General features: G+C 50.0%; 1 protein-coding gene across 8 annotated transcripts in view; it reads left to right on the forward strand.

Moving 5' to 3' along the window:
• TET3 (tet methylcytosine dioxygenase 3) overlaps positions 1-20,045 on the forward strand; it is a 113,863-nt gene that overhangs the window by 11,048 nt on the left and 82,770 nt on the right. For 3 of the 8 annotated variants that reach the window (XM_032653274.1, XM_032653273.1, XM_032653276.1), the window contains one exon: positions 6,204-6,260. The exons of 2 other annotated variants lie outside the window; for them this stretch is intronic. In XM_032653274.1, coding sequence (XP_032509165.1) covers positions 6,204-6,260 — 57 coding nt within the window. Of the gene's footprint in view, positions 1-5,203; positions 5,277-5,784; positions 5,891-6,203; positions 6,261-6,882; positions 6,903-20,045 lie in introns of those variants that run through there. 3 more of the 8 variants (XM_032653278.1, XM_032653277.1, XM_032653280.1) reach the window with 3 other exon arrangements.

The raw sequence follows: 20,045 nt of genomic DNA on the forward strand, positions 1-20,045 counted from the left end.
TTAAGAAATCTGATAACCTATTAGTCTAATAGGTTATCAGATTAGTTTTTATTAGTTTTTATTAGTTTTTAAAAGTTTTATTTTATTAGTTTTTATTAGTTTTTATTAGTCGCTGAGGGAGGGGAAAAAAAAAAAGCCGGCGCCCAGCGTGGGTTAACTGGCCGGCCTTCCGGTGACCACAGGGGGTTGCTTGCTTGCTTCAGGTCGCACAAGCTCTGTTCCTGCACTGCTGGCTCTGACCTGTACATGTTCTAACTCCCTTGTGCCCTGTCTCCCCACACCCAGCCAGGGAATTCGTGGACAGAATAATGCACCTCCCACTACTAGTAGAGCAGCAACTCTAGATGCTCCAAATGGAAAGGGAGTTGCATTAGGTAGAGTCATTTGGGAGCATTTGCCAGAAGGCATGTGTCCCATAGTCCCCCACCCCATTTAATTACTGCCAGAGGAAGCCTCAGGAAGGGGTGTGGAGATGCTGGGTACCGGACCATAGAGTCTGGTAAGGTACCGGAGTCATAGAGCAAGGTACCGGACCATAGAGTCTGTTCCCTTCTGAGCCTTTCTTGGGGGAAGGACACTGGGTGGCTCTCTCTGGTCTCATTTTGTTCTGTCTTTTTATTGATTTCTCTGCCCTTTGAGAGTAAGCTCTGGGTACCCCAGTTCCCTGGTTGATGCTGGGAATGATCCTGGAGCCCCAGAAGAGATAGGGAATGGCATCCTCTCACCATGAGCCTGGGTCCTGTCTGGATGGTTGACGCTGCAGGATGCGGTGGGGGTGTTGGGAGCCAGTGAGAGGAGAAGAGCTGGCGCTAGGAGGATACGGAGGAGAGGCACCTTCCTGGAATGCTTCCTCAGTCCCAGGACCTCCAGTGTCCCCTGTGCCGGGGGAGGGCAGCTTCTCTCACTGGCGTCGCTTAAGTTTCCAGAGACAGGACGTCATCTGCTTTGACTGGTAAACCTGCAGGTTGCCTTCCCAGCCTCCTTCAGCACATCTCGCCTGGGACTGGCTGTGTACGAGGCGCTGCGCTGAGCCTGAGCCGTCGGTAAAGGGGAGGCAGCATTTACTCTGTCCTTAATGAGCTCACAGTCTGGGGAGGGAGGCAAGCGTGGCAACAAACTATTAGTCTGGTAGGGCTACAAGGGAGGGATGCCTTGAGGGCAGAGACCAGCCTTAGTCACTGTTAGGTGAAGAGAGACCATCGTGGAAGGGAAGGGACCTGTTTTGAGAGTTTCAGCGTAGTGATATGTGAAAGATGAGGGGGGGTACTTCTAGGAGGAGGGAGGCATCTCCCCTGAAACTGAGCTGTGCAGAGATGCTACTCGAATGCTCACGGCTGGCGGCAGTGGTGTGGAAGGACGCAGACAGACCACAGGGCACCAGCTGAGGGTGTTCATGGATCCTCAAGGTGGAAGGTAAGATGCTTTGTGTTAATTATTCTTGGAAGTCTTCCCCTGGGGCTGCCCCCAGGTTTCTAAACCACTCAGTATTCCTGTCTCACCTTCTCAATGAAGGTTCTGTGTTATTTGCTTGGATCTTGGAACACTTGGTGGTCCAAGGCTATTGAATTTGGGGTGGGGAGACCGTGATGAGGTTCATAGAATATAAGACCTTCTTACAAGCATTTAGGATGGCTTGTGGGGTGTGGGCAGAGCCACAGCTGCTGCTTGTCAGCCTGGGGGGGTCTGGGTGCCTTCTGTTTGTTGGTATGGAAATATGCAGGTGGAGTTGCTGGCTGGCTCTGTTTTCCCTCTGACATCACTGGGTGCCTGAGTTCAGCCTGGTTCTATTGCATCTCCGAGGAGGAGCACCTTTTCTTCCTTTGCTGCTGTTCTTTCACCTCCTTGTCTTTCTCCTCCCCGAGATTGCCGTTGATACAGACTTCCGCTGCCAAAGCTAATTGTGAGGCCTGATCTGTGAATGAAGGCAAAGGCAGTTCCCATGACAACTGCAAAGAGTTTGAAATATAGGGGATGATGTGTGTGTGATGGGCTGCAATTACTTGGGTGGAAATTGATGTGTGGACACCGGTGACTTCAAACATAGGTTCTGAAGGTGGAGAGGATGTTGGGTTTCTTTGGCAGATCCTTTGTGTGATGGAGAGGGAAGGGAAGGTCACAGATTTCCCCCACAGTCGATTCCAAGTGCCTTCAGTGTGTGGAATGCTGGGCAAACAAAACAAAACAAAACAAAAAAAAAAACCCCGGGGGCTTTGGAGAGGCACGACTCTAGCCATTCTGGTTGGAGAGGCAGGACACACAGAGACGGATAGCAGTACCAAGTGTCAAATGAGAAACATTGGAAGTGCTGTCAGCTGGCAGAGGTCTAGGGTAGGTAACCTGAGAAGGCTTCCTGGAGGAAGTGGGGCTTGAACTGAGCTTTGAAGTAAAGCCCTGTGGGGAGTGACCTCCTTTAGGACACAGACATGGCAAGAGAGGAGAAGTTGTCATCTACCCCCTGCCAACTCTAGAAAAGGTAGGTTGATAAGAAAATCATAGAGCTACACAGAGCAGCGCCAGCTGTATTGCTACGAGTGGCGGGGGGCGGCGGGGAGGCGAGAGCCCTGCTCAGTCTCCCAATTTTTCAGTCTGTAGAATAGGCATTAGTAATTCCTGTCTCATTGGTTTGTTTTGAGGGTTAAATAAGATACAGTACATCATGGTCCAATTATGGGGCTTGGCATGGCTTGCTGCTTGGTTGATCCTCCTATAAACCCCCCCAAATCTATCTCTGGATGCATCCCCGTTTCCTAGTCTTTATATATCTGTGTAGGTTCTGGCCTGTAGGTAACTGTGTTTCTGAGGTTCTCTGTGTTGGGGTATTTTGTGGGTTCTGAGAGTGAGTTAATCCATTCACCTCTCCCTAGTGGGGAGGGCCGTGGCCCCATTCCTCCTGCTGGGAGTGCAGTGGGGGGTCTAGGGGTCATGATGGAAGGTGGGGAGGGACCTCCAGCTCCTATGCAGAGGGGTCCCAGGCACCTCTGGGTTGGTCACTGTGAAGCCCCAAGTGTAGAAAGAGGGGCAGATAGGGGAGGGGGTCAGGTGTGAGGTGTGGAGAATGTCCCCGCTGGAGGCAGAGTGGCCCCAGCATGCACCTCTGTGTCTCCTTGGAGCTGTGGCATTCCAGGTGCTTCAGAAAAGGGCAGGAGGCCAGGGTGGGATAGAGATGGTCGCAGGTGCCCTGCCTTGGGGACCACGGGCTCTGCTAGGGTGTCTGCAGTCTGCGGCGGGTGAGGCGGGACCTGTGGTTCAAGCAGAGAGTCAGGGTGGCTCTTGCAGCCTTGTGAGGAAGACGTGTGCTGGCTGAACAAGGCTCGGCCTCGGCTATAGTTCAGATGGCAGGTCGTGCCCTCCCAGGAGAGCGAGTATTCCTCTGATCCCTGGGGACCTCAGAGAACAGGCCGACCAGGAGAGTGTCCTCTACGTCTCAGTGCCCAACCCCCTGCCTCTCCACCCTCCTTGTGTAGAAACTCAGCTCAGCACATTCCAGCCCTGTGCAGAGCCTAGTGAGTGGGGAAGACGGCGGCCGTGTAAATAAATAACTGCACTTGGTAGTGACGGCTCTAGAGGAGGCCCCAGGAGGAGTGGGTGAAGCTCCTGAGGGCTAGATGAGCTGGGAAGGTAGCAGTGGCAGGTGACATTTGGATTAAGCCTTGTACCATATTGGCTTGCCAGGTGGGGGAGAGGGAAGGGAACCTAGGCAAGGAGCAGCATCGCCAAGTCTCTGAGGCATGAAAATATTACTGTTCTTAGACCCATAGCTTAAAGGGAAGCGGTCTGGTTCAAGAGACCCTACCCCTCTTTAAGTTTCCTTGAGGTTGGCTGGGAGAGAGGGCTTAAAGAAATGGAATGAGAAACACCTGGGTTGGAATTCTAGCTCACCGCTCACCAGCTGTGTGTTGATGGGCAAGTAACAACATCTCTAAGCCCATTTCCCCATAAGGTTGTGTGTGGACGAGTCAAATGAGATGCTCCCACAGCATGGTTGGCACAGGGCCTGGTACCTAGCAGGGGCTTGATAAACTGTGGCAGCCACAGCAGCAACAGTATTGATTGTTACTGTCCAAGCAGTGTTAGTTGCTCTTATCCAGCAGCAGACTGTATGAGGGTGGGTGGGGCAGGGGTTTGGGGGACTAGGATAAAGGAGGGACTTCACTTGGCCTGGCCAAGGTAAGAGCCAAGGGGTGCAGAAGCCCATGGCTCAGGACAATGCTCCTTGCCCTGCCTTGTCACCTGCCTCCCTCCCTGCCCTAGGGAGGAGCTCAGTAGGGCTGCTCTTTGCCCCCAGAGGTGAGGCAGGTGTGGGTCCTGGTGCCTTCTGGAGTCTCCTCACCAGAGCCCAGCTTTGCTGTCTCTCATGAGGCAGCTCGTCCCATTCTGAGTACCCCCTTGGAGCTTCAGGGAGGGGGCAGTAATTGGGCAGGTGTGGTGGAGTTGGTAGCAGAGCACGTCACTGAAATGAGCTCTCACACATCCTAACTAGTCCTACAAGTCACATCTGTGAGTTGAAAAGTAGCACACAATGAGCTCGCTCAGAAATTGAGTGGTAGCTAGCAGCACCTGCAGTGTGGCAGGCACTGTGTTTCACAGAATCCTCACACCTTTGGATGAGGTAGCTGCTTCTGTAAAATAGAACTGCAAAGTAGGCTAAGGGAGGTAAGGTACCACCGCCGAGGTCCTGCAGCTAGATAGTGGAGCCAGGAAACTGAACCAGATACATCAGTACCAGAGACCATATAGGGGTCCCCCTCCTAGAAGACAGAAGCTCTGGGGTGTTCAGCTACAGGGAGGGGATGGGGTGAAGCAGGATGTCTCCTGGGTTGCCTAGGAACTGCAGGGCTTTCCTCTCCCCATTCTGTTCTTTCTCCTTCAGTCTCCTGGGTGCTGCAGGCTTCAAAGGCTCAGAGTCTGGGCTGCCTCTCCTCCTCAGCCTTTCCGGGGGATGGGAAGCCCTGAAGTCTGGAGGCGCCTCCTCCTGTGGCCTTTCTAAAAGAGGAGGAAACATTGAGGGTGGTGGTGGTGGTGAGGCTGTCTGGAGGGGGTGGCCTATGTTCAGGCACTAGGGATGAGTATTCCTAGGGTGAGGTGGTGTTCGCGTGCAAGGGAGGGCAAGTCTGACTTGGTGAGGCTTTGAGCCACAGGCAGTGTTGGCTTCAAGAGGAAATCTGCTGGAGGGAGGGAGGAGTAGGACTGCATAATGGTTGAGAGTCTGGTCTGTAGAGCCGGATAGACCTGTCTTGGAGTCCCAGTGCTGCCGTTTTCTAGCTGTGTCACCTTGGGTAAGTTACTTCACTTGTCTTGCCTTGTTTCCTCATCTGCAAAATGGGGTAAAGGTTCATACTGCCAAGGCTGTATTTTTTTCTTCTAAGGTTGCAGGGGCTATTGCTTTCATAGCGCCTAGCACTGTCCTAGCTGCTGCTAGGATGAGGCGGTTTGCTGGTGTCCTAGGGCTAGAGAGTGGCCTGAGGGGGAAGCCTGCCAGCATCTGCTCGACCCCGACGCAGTCTGCCTTTGACCCTGTAGATGCAGAGGATGCCTCTGGGTATTACCTTCTGGTCCCCGACTCGGGAGTTGTTGAGGGTGTCCCGGGATTCCCCGCCTGTCGGGGAGCGGCGGCGGGCCTGGGCCACAGCCAGCTAGGCTCCGGCACCCTTGGCTGTGCCCCCGCCTCCCGGCTGGGCAGGTCCAACCCCCGGCGGCCCTGCCCCCGCTCGGCCGGCGGCGGGGATTGGCTGGCGAGCGCGCCGCCCCCTCCACACCAGCCTCGCCGGCGGCGGGGAGGGGAGCCAAGCCGGCAGCTGGCCGCCGCCGCCTCTGCAGTGCCTCCCTCCGTGCGCTCCGGCGGGGATAATGGGAGGCCCGCCGGCCGATGCACCAGAGGAGGCCGGCCGAGGTAGAGCGGGGAGGGCGGGGAGGGACGAGGCTAGACCGGACGCAGGAGGAGGGGCAGAGCCCTCCTGGATCTTGGGAGGGTGGAAAAAGGAGAAATGAAAACAAAAACACTCTGGAAGGCGAATGAGCCCTTCCACCGCGCGTCTGGGTGGCAGCTGGAGGCAGGAAGATGGTCCCTGCTATCCTTTCTTTCCGAGGCCCCGTGCCTCCCCTTCTCCCCCTTTCCCTGCAGCGGTGCTGGGGGTGCAGCAGAAGGACTTTGCTGCTTTCCTGGTGTCAGCCTGGCTCATCAGTCTCTCCGGCTTCTTTTGCAGGTGGAAATAAAGGCTGGTGAAGGAGCCGGGCCGTGGGGGCAAGGGGCTGCTGTCAAGGTACCTTGTGTGTGTGTGTGTGTGTGTGTGTGTGTGTGTGTGTGTGTGTGTTAGAGGTGAAGTGTTTGATGGGATTGGATAAAAATAAAGGGTCTCCTCTGGTGATCCCTTAATCTCCCACTGTGTGTGTAGCAGCAGCTGAGGGGGAGGGGCGGCGGGGGTGTGGGCGGCCAATGAATTCTCAGGCCTGTGTGGGTTTTGTTTGGATTCTTTTTGCTTTCTCAGCTGGATGGTTTGGGTGCAGTTGGGTTTGTTGAACTGGTGTTTTTTTTTTGTTTTTTTTTTTTTTTAAGACATGCAACCCACTCCCATCCTTACCTCTGGAAATCTCTCGAGAATGTCCCTGCCACTGTTGGTTTGCATCCAATCTGCAGAAATCCCAGAGCGGGGTGGGGGGGGGTGGGGGGGGGGAGAGGTTAAGGGGGAGGGGGAGTTGTGCTCCTGAGTCTGAAGCTGATAGGGTGTCATTAGTCATGCTGCTGTCACCATGGAGATGGCTGGAGGAGAGGAGGTGGTGGGGGTGAGGATATTTTGGGTAGGGTGGGGGCTGATGCAACATCATGACTGGGAATCCTGCAGGCGGTCGGCTGCTGTTACTCTGTGCAGCTTGGTGTCTGGGGGACTGGAAGGGAATGTTACCAGGTGCGTGGGAAGTGGAGAAGGGGGCACTGAGCTTCTCCGTGTGGTTGTCTCGGGGCCAGGGCTGGGGTATTTGGGGCAGGGCAGAGTCTGTGGAATATAAGCCATTACGAGGAAACACAGATGTTCCTCCCTGGTTGGCAAGGACCAGGATCAGTAGGTTTCCTTGGGCTTTGCCCTGTTTTCAGGGCTGGGGATCCGCCGTGAGTTTGGGATTACTCAGCAGTATCCTCTGCTGGCCCAGGGTGGAGAAAACAGAGCGAGAGGCAGCTCAGTGCCGCTGCCTCTCAAGTCCAGAGAAGAGGGGCTGGGGAAGGAGTGTAGGGACAGGTAGGCAAGGCAGGACTGGATGGGACTTCTAGGAGGAGGGAGCCCATTGCTGCCCCTGCCTCAGCTCTGTCTTCTCCTTCAGCCCCTGGAGCCTGTGAGGAGCTGGGGGAATCTGGTTGCTTGGGTAGCGGGTGGGTGAGCTGCTCATGTCCCCAGATGCTCTGAGATTTTTCTCCCTGGAAATCCTCCTCTGGCTTCCTGGGAAAACTGCGGGAAGCTCCCTGGAGGCGCTGGAAGTGCCACCCTCACTGCCTGGGTGGGGACGCTGTCAGGGAGGGGCTCTGCTTTCCCAGAGGGGATGGGGGCTACTGGCTGAGGCTGTGGGGTGGATCAGGAGCTGGGGTGGTTCCCTGGCTTCCTCCCAAAGGAACTTACATCAAGGAAGTACTTGGGGGAGGGCAAGAAATTTGCTTCTGGGAGAAGGAGAAGAGCCAGGTAGCATTGGCTCCCCTGGGGAGCTGGGCAAGCCTTGATGAGGATGCTAGTAGTGGGTGACCACCTGGGACAAGACCGTGGTAGGCCCCTGAGGCAAGCAGAGGTGGTTGATACTGGCGATGCTGTGCGTGGGGAGGAGAGAGCTATGTGCTCACTCCACACCCCTTCTCCGGTGAAACCCCCAGGTGTCACCTCCACTTCCGCCTCTGGCCGCCCACTGCTGTAATCGATTACCTGTGTGCTGTTGAGGGCTGTGGACACGGAGATCACGGAGTACACCTGTTCTGCCCCCAACCCTGGGGAAAGCAGGACAAGGGGATGAGGACAGATAGGCTCAGGGAAGGGGCAGCTCCCTCCCTCCTCTGTGTCTTTGGCCCTGTCAGCCAGAGCTTCTCTCTCTGCTGGGAGGAAGGACTGCTGGCAAGTTTGTTTACTCCGGAAAGCACCCCCTCCTGCCTAATGATGGCTTCTCTTCAGGTCTTTCCAAGTGTGTTCTCCTTTCCTCCCAGCCTGCATTCTGCTGTCCCTGCCGTCCTGATGGAAGCTCCCAGCTTAATACCACCACCCTTAGTGTTGTGGGCATGGAGCAGGGCTGCCTGGAGAAACAGAGGATGCCCTTCAAACATGTCTTCCTCCTTCCCACTTCTCAGAGTGGGGCCTGAGCTGGCGGCGTTTTTATTATTCATTTATTTTAAAAAATGTATTTATCTTGGCTGCGTCAGGTCTTAGTTGTGGCATGCGGGATCTTCCTTGTGGCACGTGGGATCTTTCGTTGCAGCGTGCGGGCCCTCTAGTTGTGATGCGTAGGCCCTAGAGCTCACGGGCCCTAGAGCGCGGGCTTAGTTGCCCCGCAGCATGTGGGATCACAGTTCCTGCGTCCCCTGCATTGGAAGGTGGATTGCTAACCACTGGACCACCAGGGAAGCCCCGGGCGGCGTTTTTAAAGCTCTGAGGTGTTTGTGCTCGTTTTCATTGTTGTCTGTTGGAAAAGCCTAGCTTCCTCTTGGTCCAGGTTGCCACTGCCAGCAAGCACTTGGATCTGAGCCCCTGTTCCTGGTGCCACCTTCCCCCCAGATAGTTTTCTTAGGTGGCCAGTTGAGTGTGGTGTCCCACATACCCTGGTGGAGCAGTTTTGCTAGATCCTCTTCCGTCAGGAGGTGGTGGTGTAGGAAGGTGTGTGTGGCGTGTGAGCTCATTCAGATCAGGCAAAGACTCTGGGACACAGGACAAAGGGGTCTCCCAGTCTGTGTTCCCACAAGATGGGCACAGGATGGGTAAGCCCCCTGGGTGAAGGGTATCCAGCAACCAGCGGGAATGTGCTCATCTACTGTGTGCTGAGTCCTGCAAGGGTTTCAAGAATATTCATGATGTAGGGTGTGCGCCATGCCTGTCACAGGCATAGAGTTGAGCCTGATGAACGCACGTGGTCATTTACTGTCTAGTGTGTTACGTGTCTACCCACGATACCCCGAGGAACATGCCATAGCATACGCTGTTGCCACTGCCTCCCTCTTCGCAGCCTGGACAGGAGTGAGTGCCCAGTGCCGAGAGCACCAGGCTGCCCTGCTCTCGGGCTCCCACACTGCTCCCATACTCTGCCCCATGAGAACCCTCCACTGGCTGAGGATGTGTGGAAACTGTTTTGGAACTGTGCCCAGGATCTCTTCCTTCTGTCTCTCCTTTGGCCACTGCTTCTTTTGTCAAGGATCTGTGATCCTCAACTTGCCACACACCGTGGGTCACTCCTACTAGTTCTTTCTCGCCTGCTCTTCCCACTCTCCAGCCCTCTGTGTGGGTCCAGCAGGAAGTCTTTTCTCTCTGAGGTATGTTTACAAGCAGTAGTGAACTTGGGGAGATATGGAAGCAGGTGAGCATATCAAACGATGGTAGGAAAGGAACCATCCAAGAGGATTTCAGAGTTGAGTTTGAGAATGGAAAGAGGGGGCGTCACCACGCATAAAAAGTGGTAGAGTTAGAGTCCCAGAGCTCAGCTCCACCTCCTTGGTGACCCCAGCCATTTTTTAATGTTGTGGGAGAGCGGGGAGACTTTGTAGTACAGGTAGGTGAGTGAGCCGAAGGGAGAGCCTTCCTGCCCACCACGGTGCAGGCCCTGGAGCTACCTGCAGGGGTCACTGTGATGGCTCCTTAGCCCCCTTGCTGGGCTGGCTGAGGAGAGACCTAGGTGCTGGGCTCCCTCCAGCTGTAGATGGACATTTCTGCTAGAAACCATCATTGTGGTCTTGCCAAGTCCCCTCCCATGCCCCCGAGGCTATAGCAGATAGTTTGGCTGGCTGGGGATGGGGGCAGGGAGTATAGGGAGGCCTTGGTTTGGCTCAGATTTTGGGTATCTTGTCTTTCCCACCCTGACCTCCTGGGCTTTTGGCCTCATTTTCTCTCCTACTCTGGCATCTGGCAGTCAGCTGAGGACTCCCCCTCGTTACCAGCCTGTCTGGAGCTTCTGAGGAGGAGATAGCTTCCTTATGGATTAGTTTAGGAAGCCTTTGGGCAAATAGAGATGGGGTGGCTGAGACAGTTAAAATCCACAGATTATCACGCTATCCAGAACTGTGATCGTCTTCCCATTCACTTTATCTCCCTTTCTTCCTCCCTTTGTCCTTCTGCATTTACTGAGTGTTTACCATGTTCCAGGTATAGTACTAGGTCCTGAAAAATAAGAGAAATCATTATGATTTGATGTTCACAATATCACTAGAAGTAAGAGACATCGACCAAGTTGCCTAAAACTGTAACACTGAGCGCGAAAACCATCACTGGCAGGTGTTGTCGTTGTTGTTTTTAAATACAGTAAATGCTTTTGATCTTTGTGTTGTGGTTGTGAACTAGCACGTGGCAGACCAAGGCTCTCACCCCCAGCCAGCCCTGCTCTTTACATCTGCTTTCATCATCGACTTAGTGGACCTCCTAGGACTTTGAAGGAAGAATCAACACGCCAACCGTATATTCAATAAGTTAGTGTTTCCAGGATCTGGCGAGTACAGATTAGCGTAGTGGGGTCAGAAATGGACCAGCTGAGACGATAGCTTAACTTCGTTTTGTTTTTTTTAATTTTTAAAATTTATTTTAATTTTTTTGGCTGCACTGGATCTTCGTTGCTGCACGCGGGCTTTCTCTAGTTGAGGCGAGCGGGGGCTACTCTTGGTTGCGGTGCGTGGGCTTCTCATTGTGGGGGCTTCTCTTTGTTGCGGAGCACAGGCTCTAGGCACGCGGGCTTCAGTAGTTGTGGCTCATGGGCTCCAGAGCGCAGGCTCAGTGGTGTGGCGCACGGGCTTAGTTGCTCCGTGGCATGTGGGATCCTCCAGGACCAGGGATCGAACCCGTGTGCCCTGCATTGGCAGGCGGATTCTTAACCACTGCGCCACCAGGGAAGTCCTGATAGCTTAATTTTGAAAGGAAGGTGTTGGCTTTAGATGTGTTGGGTTTGAGATTCAGGAAAAGCTGGAAGAAAATACTGTACCTGGGCAGTTTGCCTTGAACCTGAAATTGTCTTCTACTCATTTGAAGTGTGTGGGTCCTGGAGCCCTTACTGCTTTAAGGAGCGCCCATGAGGCCACTGGCTGGGAAGAGGAGGATGAGAAGTGCAGCTGTCCAGTTTCTTTTCCTGTCTAATCCCAACTGTCCTACTCTTGGGTTCTTTCATTAGCCATGCGGCAGTCCCTGGACTTTAGTCTCCTCTGTAAAATGAAGGGGTTGCCTCCAGAGTTAGTTTTTCTGACTAAAAGGGGGGAAGGACCTTTTTCCTAATTCCCAAAATATTGCAGACCAAAACAGGTCCTACTTTGTACAACTAGTTGGCAGCTCTAGCCACGTGTGGCTCCCCTCAGGAGTTCAGCACCATCTAGACCAATCTGTTAGCCATTGGATGAGATGGTCCAGCGAATGTACACTTGGACGGAGCAGCAGGTTCAACTTGCAGTGCTGGTTTCTAAAGGCTTATTCTTGGTTCCTGTGTTTATGTTGTGGTGAACTGGTGATAAACAGTTTGTGGGCCATTCCCTGAACAGCATTACTTTAGAACTTTGCTTCTGGGAGAGCAGAGGGTCCTCTGTTTTGACCCCTGTCTTCCGTAGTCTCAATCTTGGGGACAGAGCCACCACTTGGAAGAGTAGAGATCTTGCTGCCCCCGAATTCTCTTGGAATACCTCAAAAGATTTTACTTGCATCTCAGCCTCTGTAGGTAAGGATGCCTCCTGTCTGCCCTTTTATATTTGCAAGTCTCAGGTTCTCATGGTGGATCGTCAGAACCTGTGGGGCAGGACTCTGTGTGTGTGTGTGTGTGTGTGTGTGTGTGTGTATGTGTTTGTGTGCTGCATGACTTAGAGGAAGAGAACAGTTAAGGCAGAGGCCAGGCCCCTGTAGTTGCCAGAGTGAACTTGGGCCCTGCCAGACACTAAAGTTCCGTTGCCTTGGACAGGGTACCTTGACTTCTGAGCTTTCTCCATTTGGCGGCTTGAACAAGTTCAGGCTGTGTGAAGAGGGTGCTGCCTGACTGTACCAGGCTCTGCTGGACCCAGAGCCAGGAGACTGTGCCTTCCCAGTTGGGAATCATTGTTGCCCTGTACCGGAACTCTAGTGGGGGAATACAGAAATGGATTTTCAGTGGAGTGCTGGAGACTGTGCTCAAGAGATGCCTACCCTGTTTTCTCTGGCACTGCAGATTCCTTTCTCTTCTCCACCTGTGCTCTCCATCCTAACATGCTCTTCTCACAGCCTCGGCCCGTCCCCATTCTCACCCCTCGTGCTTTGAGCTCAGCCCTAAGTAGACCGAGCAGAGAGAGGGCCTCCAAGAGCACTGCTTTGCAGGGCATGGGCAAAGGACTCCTTGTGTCAGAGTTACCTAGGAGCTTGTAAAAATGCTGCAGGGCTGCCAGGCCGAGATAGCCATCTGTTGGGGTCACTCCTGTGGGTTCCAGTCACATGACTAGGTAGAATGGATGCAGGATGACTGGGTGTGGGAGCCCCAGAGGTGAGTGTTGGAACCTCTCAGCAGGTGGGTTGCGTGGCATCCCCTTTTCACTGCCCCTACCGCTTGTCCCTGAGCCAGGTCCTACCTGATGATTGACCTATACACTGACCTCTGCCCTGTGGCCCTTTTTTCCACTGTTACTTCTCCTCGGTTCCTGTTTTCCAGCTGTGGATTCCCAGTGGTGTCATTTGGACCCTGGGTAGTAGTTAGGGCTTAGTTCTGGGGTTGTGTGGTTGGAGTGGTATATGCCTTGGGGCTGTATTGACTAGTGATCTGGAGCAGTCTGAACACCCAGCTGGGAGCCAGAGCCCAGGGTTCGGTGTCCAACCCCTGGGAAGCCCCTCCCCCTTACTTTCCAGAGGCTGCCTCCTCCATGTGGGGGGCATTGCTCCTCACTGGGTCTCTGCTGAGGTCTGGGGAAGCGGCATGTGGAGGAAGACCTGGGCGGGTGGCAGGGCACTTCAGCCCTAAATACTTGCTCCCCTCCACAGCCTCCACCCGGATGCGCAGGGGCCACGCTTCAGCTTGCCTCCAGAGTTTCCAGCGGCCGGGCCCTCTGGTTCAACTAGTTTAGTGCATATTAGAATCGTCTGTGGAGCTTTTGAAAAAGAAAATATCAATGTCTAGGCCTCAGACCCAGAGAATCTGATGTAATTGGTCTGGGGTGGAGCCCAGGCCCCAGCATTTTTCAAAGCTCCCTAGGTGATTTAAATGTGCACTCAGGGTTGAGAGCCACTGCCCTCATTCATTTTGGCTTTCCCTGTGTCTCCTATATCCCTGGCTTGCCCTGGAATTTTTTTTCTCATCTATTGATAATTATAGTGAAAATCTTTCCAGATGCTGTATTTATTAAGACAATGAGACATGTCAGGCAAAATACTGGATTGAGTGTTCTGTTCCATGAAACTGATCCATAAGTTCATATTAAAACCAGAATTTAAGAGGGAAATTCTGTAGCTGATGACAGAAACTCAGTGTTCTCCTCTCAGCTTTTAATTTTAAAAAACTTTCATTGAAGGATAGCACACACACCATAAAAGCACATGCTGTGTACAGCTTGGTGAGTTTTCACAAAGTAAGTACACCTGTGTAACCAGCACCTGGATCAAGAAATGAGTACCCTCACCCCATTGCCATTGTTCAGAATTTCTGAGGCATTTGGGCGAAGTAGGTGAAGCTATGCTTAGTATAGCAGTGTTTGCTTGCTTTGGGCCTGGAGGTCTTCAGCTGGTCCTCTCTCAGGAACACCTTTACATGCCTGTGTGGGTGTTCCTGAAACTGAGTGGATTTCGAGGTGATAGGGCGCAAGGCAGAGGAGTCCTGCAAGCCCCTCCCTGGTGTTACCCTCTATTCTGTCTACCCTTTACTTCCTTTTCCACCTTGGCCTTTAGGCTTGCCAGTCCTCAATCTTGGCTAAATCCAAAAGTCTGTAACATTTTTTGGCTTTTTAATCTCTTTTTTGATTATATAGATACTACATGTTCCTTGGAAAAATTAGAAAATAGAAATAAATAGAAGGGAAGAAATTTGTCCATAACTCACAACCTGTTTAACCATTTTTTTTTTTTTTTTTAAAAATAAATTTATTTATTTTATTATTTATTTATTTATTTAGGCTGTGTTGGGTCTTTTGTTGCTGTGCACGGGCTTTCTCTAGTTGCGGTGAGCGGGGGCCACTCTTCGTTGCAGTGCACGGGCCTCTCATTGCGATGGCTTCTCTCGTTGCAGAGCACGGGCTCCAGGCACATGGGCTTCAGTAGCTGTGGCACACGGGCTCTAGAGCACAGGCTCAGCAGTTGTTGCGCACTGGCTTAGCTGCTCCGCAGCATGTGGGATCTTCCCAGACCAGGGCTCGAACCCGTGTCTCCTGGATTGGCAGGCGGATTCTTAACCACTGCGCCACCAGGGAAGCCCTGTTTAACCATTTTTAACTGGACTATCCCTCTGCACTTGATTCTATGCACACTGGATGCTTGTTCCGTGTTCTTTATAAAAATGGAGTCATGCTGCATTATAGCCCACTTTTCCCTACATAATAACTCACTGCAGTGCTACCTGTTGAGCACTTACCATGTGTGTGTCTCATGGGGCAAAGTTTTCATAGTTCTCTCTCTTATGGTTCTCATGACGGCTCCAAGTCAGATGGTGGTAGCCCCACCTTTCAGATAAGAAAACTGAGATTCAGGACGGTAGTATGACCAAGGGCCCATGTTTCATAAGGGGGTGGAGCTGGAATCGAGGCCAGGGATGTCTTTTTAACATGGTTTGAAGATAAAAGATATTTCTCCTTCACCTACTGATAAGGTGAGCTGTGTTAATACAACTCTTAATACTGAACTATCTTTGCATTCCTGGAATATACCATGGCTGGTAATGGGGAATTTTTTTTTTTTTTTTCTTTTGCGGTAAGCGGGCCTCTCACTGTTGTGGCCTCTCCCGTTGCGGAGCACAGGCTCCGGATGCGCAGGCTCAGTGGCCATGGCTCACGGGCCCAGCTGCTCCGCGGCATGTGAGATATTCCCGGACCGGGGCACGAACCCGCGTCCCCTGCATCGGCAGGCGGACTCTCAACCACTGCGCCACCAGGGAAGCCCGGTAATGGGGAATTTTTTTAAACATGCTGTTTTGATTTGATTTATTAATGTGGGAGTTTAGCATCTGTATTTGTGAGTGAGATTGATCTATAATTTTCATTTTGTGTTTTTATTGTCAGATGTTGGTATTAGAGTAATGGTAACTCCATATAATGCATTGTGAAACTTTTATTCTTTCTTTATGTTCTGGAACAGTTTAAATAGTCATTTTATTCCTTAAGGATTTGGGGGGAAAAAAAATCTGCTGAGGAAACTGTCTGAGCCTGGTACCTTTTTTGATGGATGGGTCTTTGCAGCTTTCAGATGTTTTTCCCCTTGTGGCTGTTGGTACAAAACATTTACTTTGCCTTTTCCATGAGATCTGTTTTCAGATTTATTATTGATAGCATAATGCATATATGGTTATTGGTTTTCAGTTTCCTCAGTATCTGATTTTTTCACTTTCTTAATTTCTAATGTTGCATATTAATTTTGTCTCTTTTCCTTCCTTAGCTTTGCCAGTTTTATGTGATATAAAAGCAGATTTGTCAGTTGTGCTTTCTGTTTTCTAAAGCATTAATTTCTGCTTTAATCTTTATTAATTGTCCTTTTCTTAGGTTTATTTGGTACGTACTTTTTCTTAAAAATGTTTATTTATTTGGTTGCACTGCGTCTTAGTTGCGGCTCACCAGCTCCTTAGTTGCGGCATTTGGGCTCCTTAGTTGTGGCATGCGAACTCTTAGTTTCAGCATGCATGTGGTATCTAGTTCCCTGACAGGGGATCAAACCCAGGCCCCCTGCATTGGGAGCAGAGAGTCTTATCCACTGTGCCACCAGGGAAGTCCCCAGTATGTGCTTTTTCTAGATTCTCAGTTGGATCCTTAGGACACTCTATTTTTTCTATCTTTGTCTGCTTTTTTCTTCTTTGTTCACAAACACATTTAAAAATATGACTTTTTCTCTAAGTTATACTGTGACCTCCTTCTCCAGGTTTTGATGTTTTATGTCTGTTGGAGTTCTTGGGGAGATGCCGATGGCTTACCCAACCTGAAAATACCACGTCCTGATGTAGCCTGACTCCCTTCCTCCTAACACAGGCCTAGTAGAGAATCCCTGTATGTGGAAAAATGCCAAGGCCAGACAATGCAGTGCCTGCTTACTTTTGGGGGCTTTGTCTCCAAACCCCTAGGAAGGGACCTAGTAGTAGCTTACCAGCTTAGCAGACGGGACCTGTGGAAAACTTTTTTTTTAAACCTAACAAGCAAAATCAGTTTGAATTACTAGGACCAGAGCATATCCTAAGCCCAAATTGAAGTTTTAGTAGTATTTAGAAAAGCCTCACACATTAGTACCAGAGAAAATGAAGCTAGAAGCTAAGGATGGAGAGAAAGAAACGTTTGACCTAGAGCTCATGGCCTAGCTGAGCTGGCCTAGGCTGCAGGTTCAAGTCTTGCTCCCTGTTCTTTCATGCACCTCTAGAAGCTATGGCCCAGTTGGTGTCCTTGAGGCTGTGAATAATGTCCTAAGATGGAGAGGACAGTAGAAGACAAGTGAGGGATCCATAGTGCTAGGAGAAACAGGGTGGGCATCGATCTCCTCCTGTGCTCCGCTGAAAATCCATTTCTGTGTTCCCTCCTAGAACTCGGAGTGCTGGCAACAATGGTTCCAATTAGGAAGGCAGAGTCTCCCCTCTCTGGGTGCAGCAGCGCCTGGTGTGGTGTGGGGAGGCCTCTGTAGCCAGCCTGAACTTGTTCAAGCCAGCAGAGCAGGACTTGGCCCAGGGGTCACACTAAGGGAAGACAGTGCAGTACCTTGCTGGGTAGAGTTTCTCACCCGTTATCTTGACTCCCTAGAGGACACTAAAGGCCAGGGGGAGGGTATGGGCAGGGGACAGAGAAGGGATGAACTTCGAGTTCAACCTAGAGACCGATGACAAAATTATTTTTATTCTTTCGTTTTCTGTTTTTCTCCAAAGTGGAAAAGAAATTTTGGGACTTTAAATAAAAGTAGTACAAGCCCATTTAAAGAAATAAAATAACATCAAAGTATATAAACTGAAAACTGAAAAATCCCTGTATCTTCTCCATCCCAGTATAATCTCTATTAACAATCCAGAATGAGCACATGAACGTAATGCCTTTCCTGCAGTAATGTGTTCGTACCATACCTTTTTTGGGGTAATCTTTTTTTTTTTTTTTTAAATACAGTATATTTTATTTGTTTTTAAAATTTTTATTGGAGGATAGTTGATTTAAAATGTTAGTTTCTGGGGCTTCCCTGGTGGCGCAGTGGTTGAGAGTCCACCTGCCGATGCAGAGGACACGGGTTCGTGCCCCGGTCCGGGAAGATCCCACATGCCGCGGAGCGGCTGGGCCCGTGAGCCGTGGCTGCTGAGCCTGTGTGTCCGGAGCCTGTGCTCCACAACGGGAGAGGCCGCAACGGTGAGAGGCCCGCATACTGCAAAAAAAAAAAAAAAAAATAATAATAATAATAAAATGTTAGTTTCTGCTGTACAGCAAAGTGAATCAGTTATACATATACATATACATATCGGGCAATCTTTTATTTGCTCATAATGTGTTGAGGCTATCTTTCAGTGTTGGTACACTTATCTTAGCCTTCTAAATGGCTGTGGAGTCTTTCATTCTATGGGTTAATTGTAATTGTTTCCTATTGATGGACACTTATAGTTACAATTTCTTGCAATTATAAATGATGTAGTAGTTTACGTATTTGTACATATATTTGGGGGTTATTTGTTCAGGTGTTTGTATAGGGCAAAATCATATGAATGGAGTTTTAATTGACACCACCAAATTACCCTCCAAAAGGTAATTTGATAATATCTATCAAATTTGCTCTCCTACTAACACCGAATGAGGAATTACCAGTTTTTAATTTTTGCCAATTTGGTAGGTGAAAAGAGATATATCATATTAGTGTATTTAATTAGTGAACTTGAGAATGTTTTATGTATTTATTTATTTTGGCTGCACTGTGCGGCTTGCGGGATCTTAGTTCCCTGACCGGGGATTGAACCCAGGCCACCACAGTGAAAGTGCCGAGTCTTAACCACTGGACCGCCAGGGAATTCCTGAGAGTGTTTTAAATGTTAACCATTTTGCACTTATTCTGTGTATTACCTGTTATGTCCATTACCTACTTTAAATTAGATTGTCTTTTTATTGATCCATTAAAGTGCTTAATATATTATCAGCATTAACCTCTATTATATTTTGAAGAAAAAGTTGGCTTCTCACTTGTCTTTCACTGTGTCTGTCAAATGGAATTTGATTTTTGTACAGTTGGAATTCATCAGTATTTTGACATCCAAGTTTTTACTTTTTTTTTAGAAGAGAACCATGCAACTCTTTGTTTTTTAAGTTAATTAATTAACTTTTGTCTGCGGTGGGTCTTCATTGCTGTCCGTGGGCGTTTTCTAGTTGCTGGCGAGCGGGGGCTACTCTTCGTTGCCGTGTGCGGGCTTCTCATTGCGGTGGCTTCTCTTGTTGTGGAGCACGGGCTTTAGGCGCGCGGGCTTAAGTAGTCGTGGTGCATGGGCTCAGTAGTTGTGGCGCACGGGCTCTAGAGCGCAGGCTCAGTAGTTGTGGTGCACAGGCTTAGTTCCTCCGAGGCATGTGGGATCTTCCTGGACCAGGGATGGAACCCGTGTCCCTGCATTGGCAGGTGGATTCTTAACCACTGCGCCACCAGGGAAGTCCCAAGTTTTTACTTTATGGTATAGTCTTATTTTACATATTTAGATCTCTTTAAGCTGAGATTTATTTTTGTATATGGAATAAGATAAGGATTGATTTTTCCCAAATAGAAAGACTGTTATCTCCAGTCTGTTTATTAAATATTTATAGTTTCCCAAATGGTTTATAATTCTACCTTAAGCATTTTATAAATACCCATATATTCATGAGCAAATGTTTTAGGGCCTCTCTTCAGTTCCATTGAATTATTTGTCTGATTCTGTGTCAGTATTTCATTGTTTTAATTACTGCAATTTTTATGTAACAATTTGGTTTAAACGAAAACAAACTCATTTTTTTCCACAGCATTTCTTTGGCTTTTCTTTTGCCAGATAATTGCCTTTTCCAAATATGCTTACAAACAATTTGTCAAGTTCTGTGAAAAATGTTGGGATTTTTCAATTGGGATTACATGGAACTTATAGATTACTTGGGGGAGAGTGGACAGCTTTATAATGAGTCTTCCTATCCAGGGAATAGGAAGTGTATCTGTTTATTCTAGTCTTTTTGTGTGCATCAGAGTTTTTTAAAGTTTTCTTCATATGGTCTTATACATTTCTCATTAAGCTTATTCCTTGGATACTGTAGATTCTGTTGTTGTTTTTGCCTTTATACTTTCTAGCCGGCTATTGCAGGTATATTAGAAATGCTCTGGTTTTTGTCGGCTCCTCTGTGATGGCCAAGCAGCCCCTTGTTCCCTCACTCCCTGTATGCACTGTCTGTACCAATGCAGTGGTACTTTAGTGCCTGGTATGAATTCCTCGTGGTGAGGTGCTCATCTTGCTTAATTTCGTTCCCCAGTACCTGGCACAAAGCCTGGCATGCAGTAAATCCTTTTAATAAATGCTGTGGAATCAAATTGATGACAGAGACAATGAGCTTCACCTCCTCAAAGTGTGACAACCTAGGCCAACGTGAGGAGCAGAATCTAAAGCAGCCCTGGCAGCCAAGCCTGGGAGCTGTGAGGCGGGTAACAGAGATGGGGCACCTGCCCTGTCCCCACAGTAAAAAGAAGGTCCTGGGCCATTTTCCCACAGGCCGATATTAGGGAGGAGCCCTCTGAACC

The sequence above is a fragment of the Phocoena sinus genome, chromosome 13 (genome assembly GCF_008692025.1).
Source record: "Phocoena sinus isolate mPhoSin1 chromosome 13, mPhoSin1.pri, whole genome shotgun sequence".
NCBI classification, from domain to species: Eukaryota; Metazoa; Chordata; class Mammalia; order Artiodactyla; family Phocoenidae; genus Phocoena; species Phocoena sinus.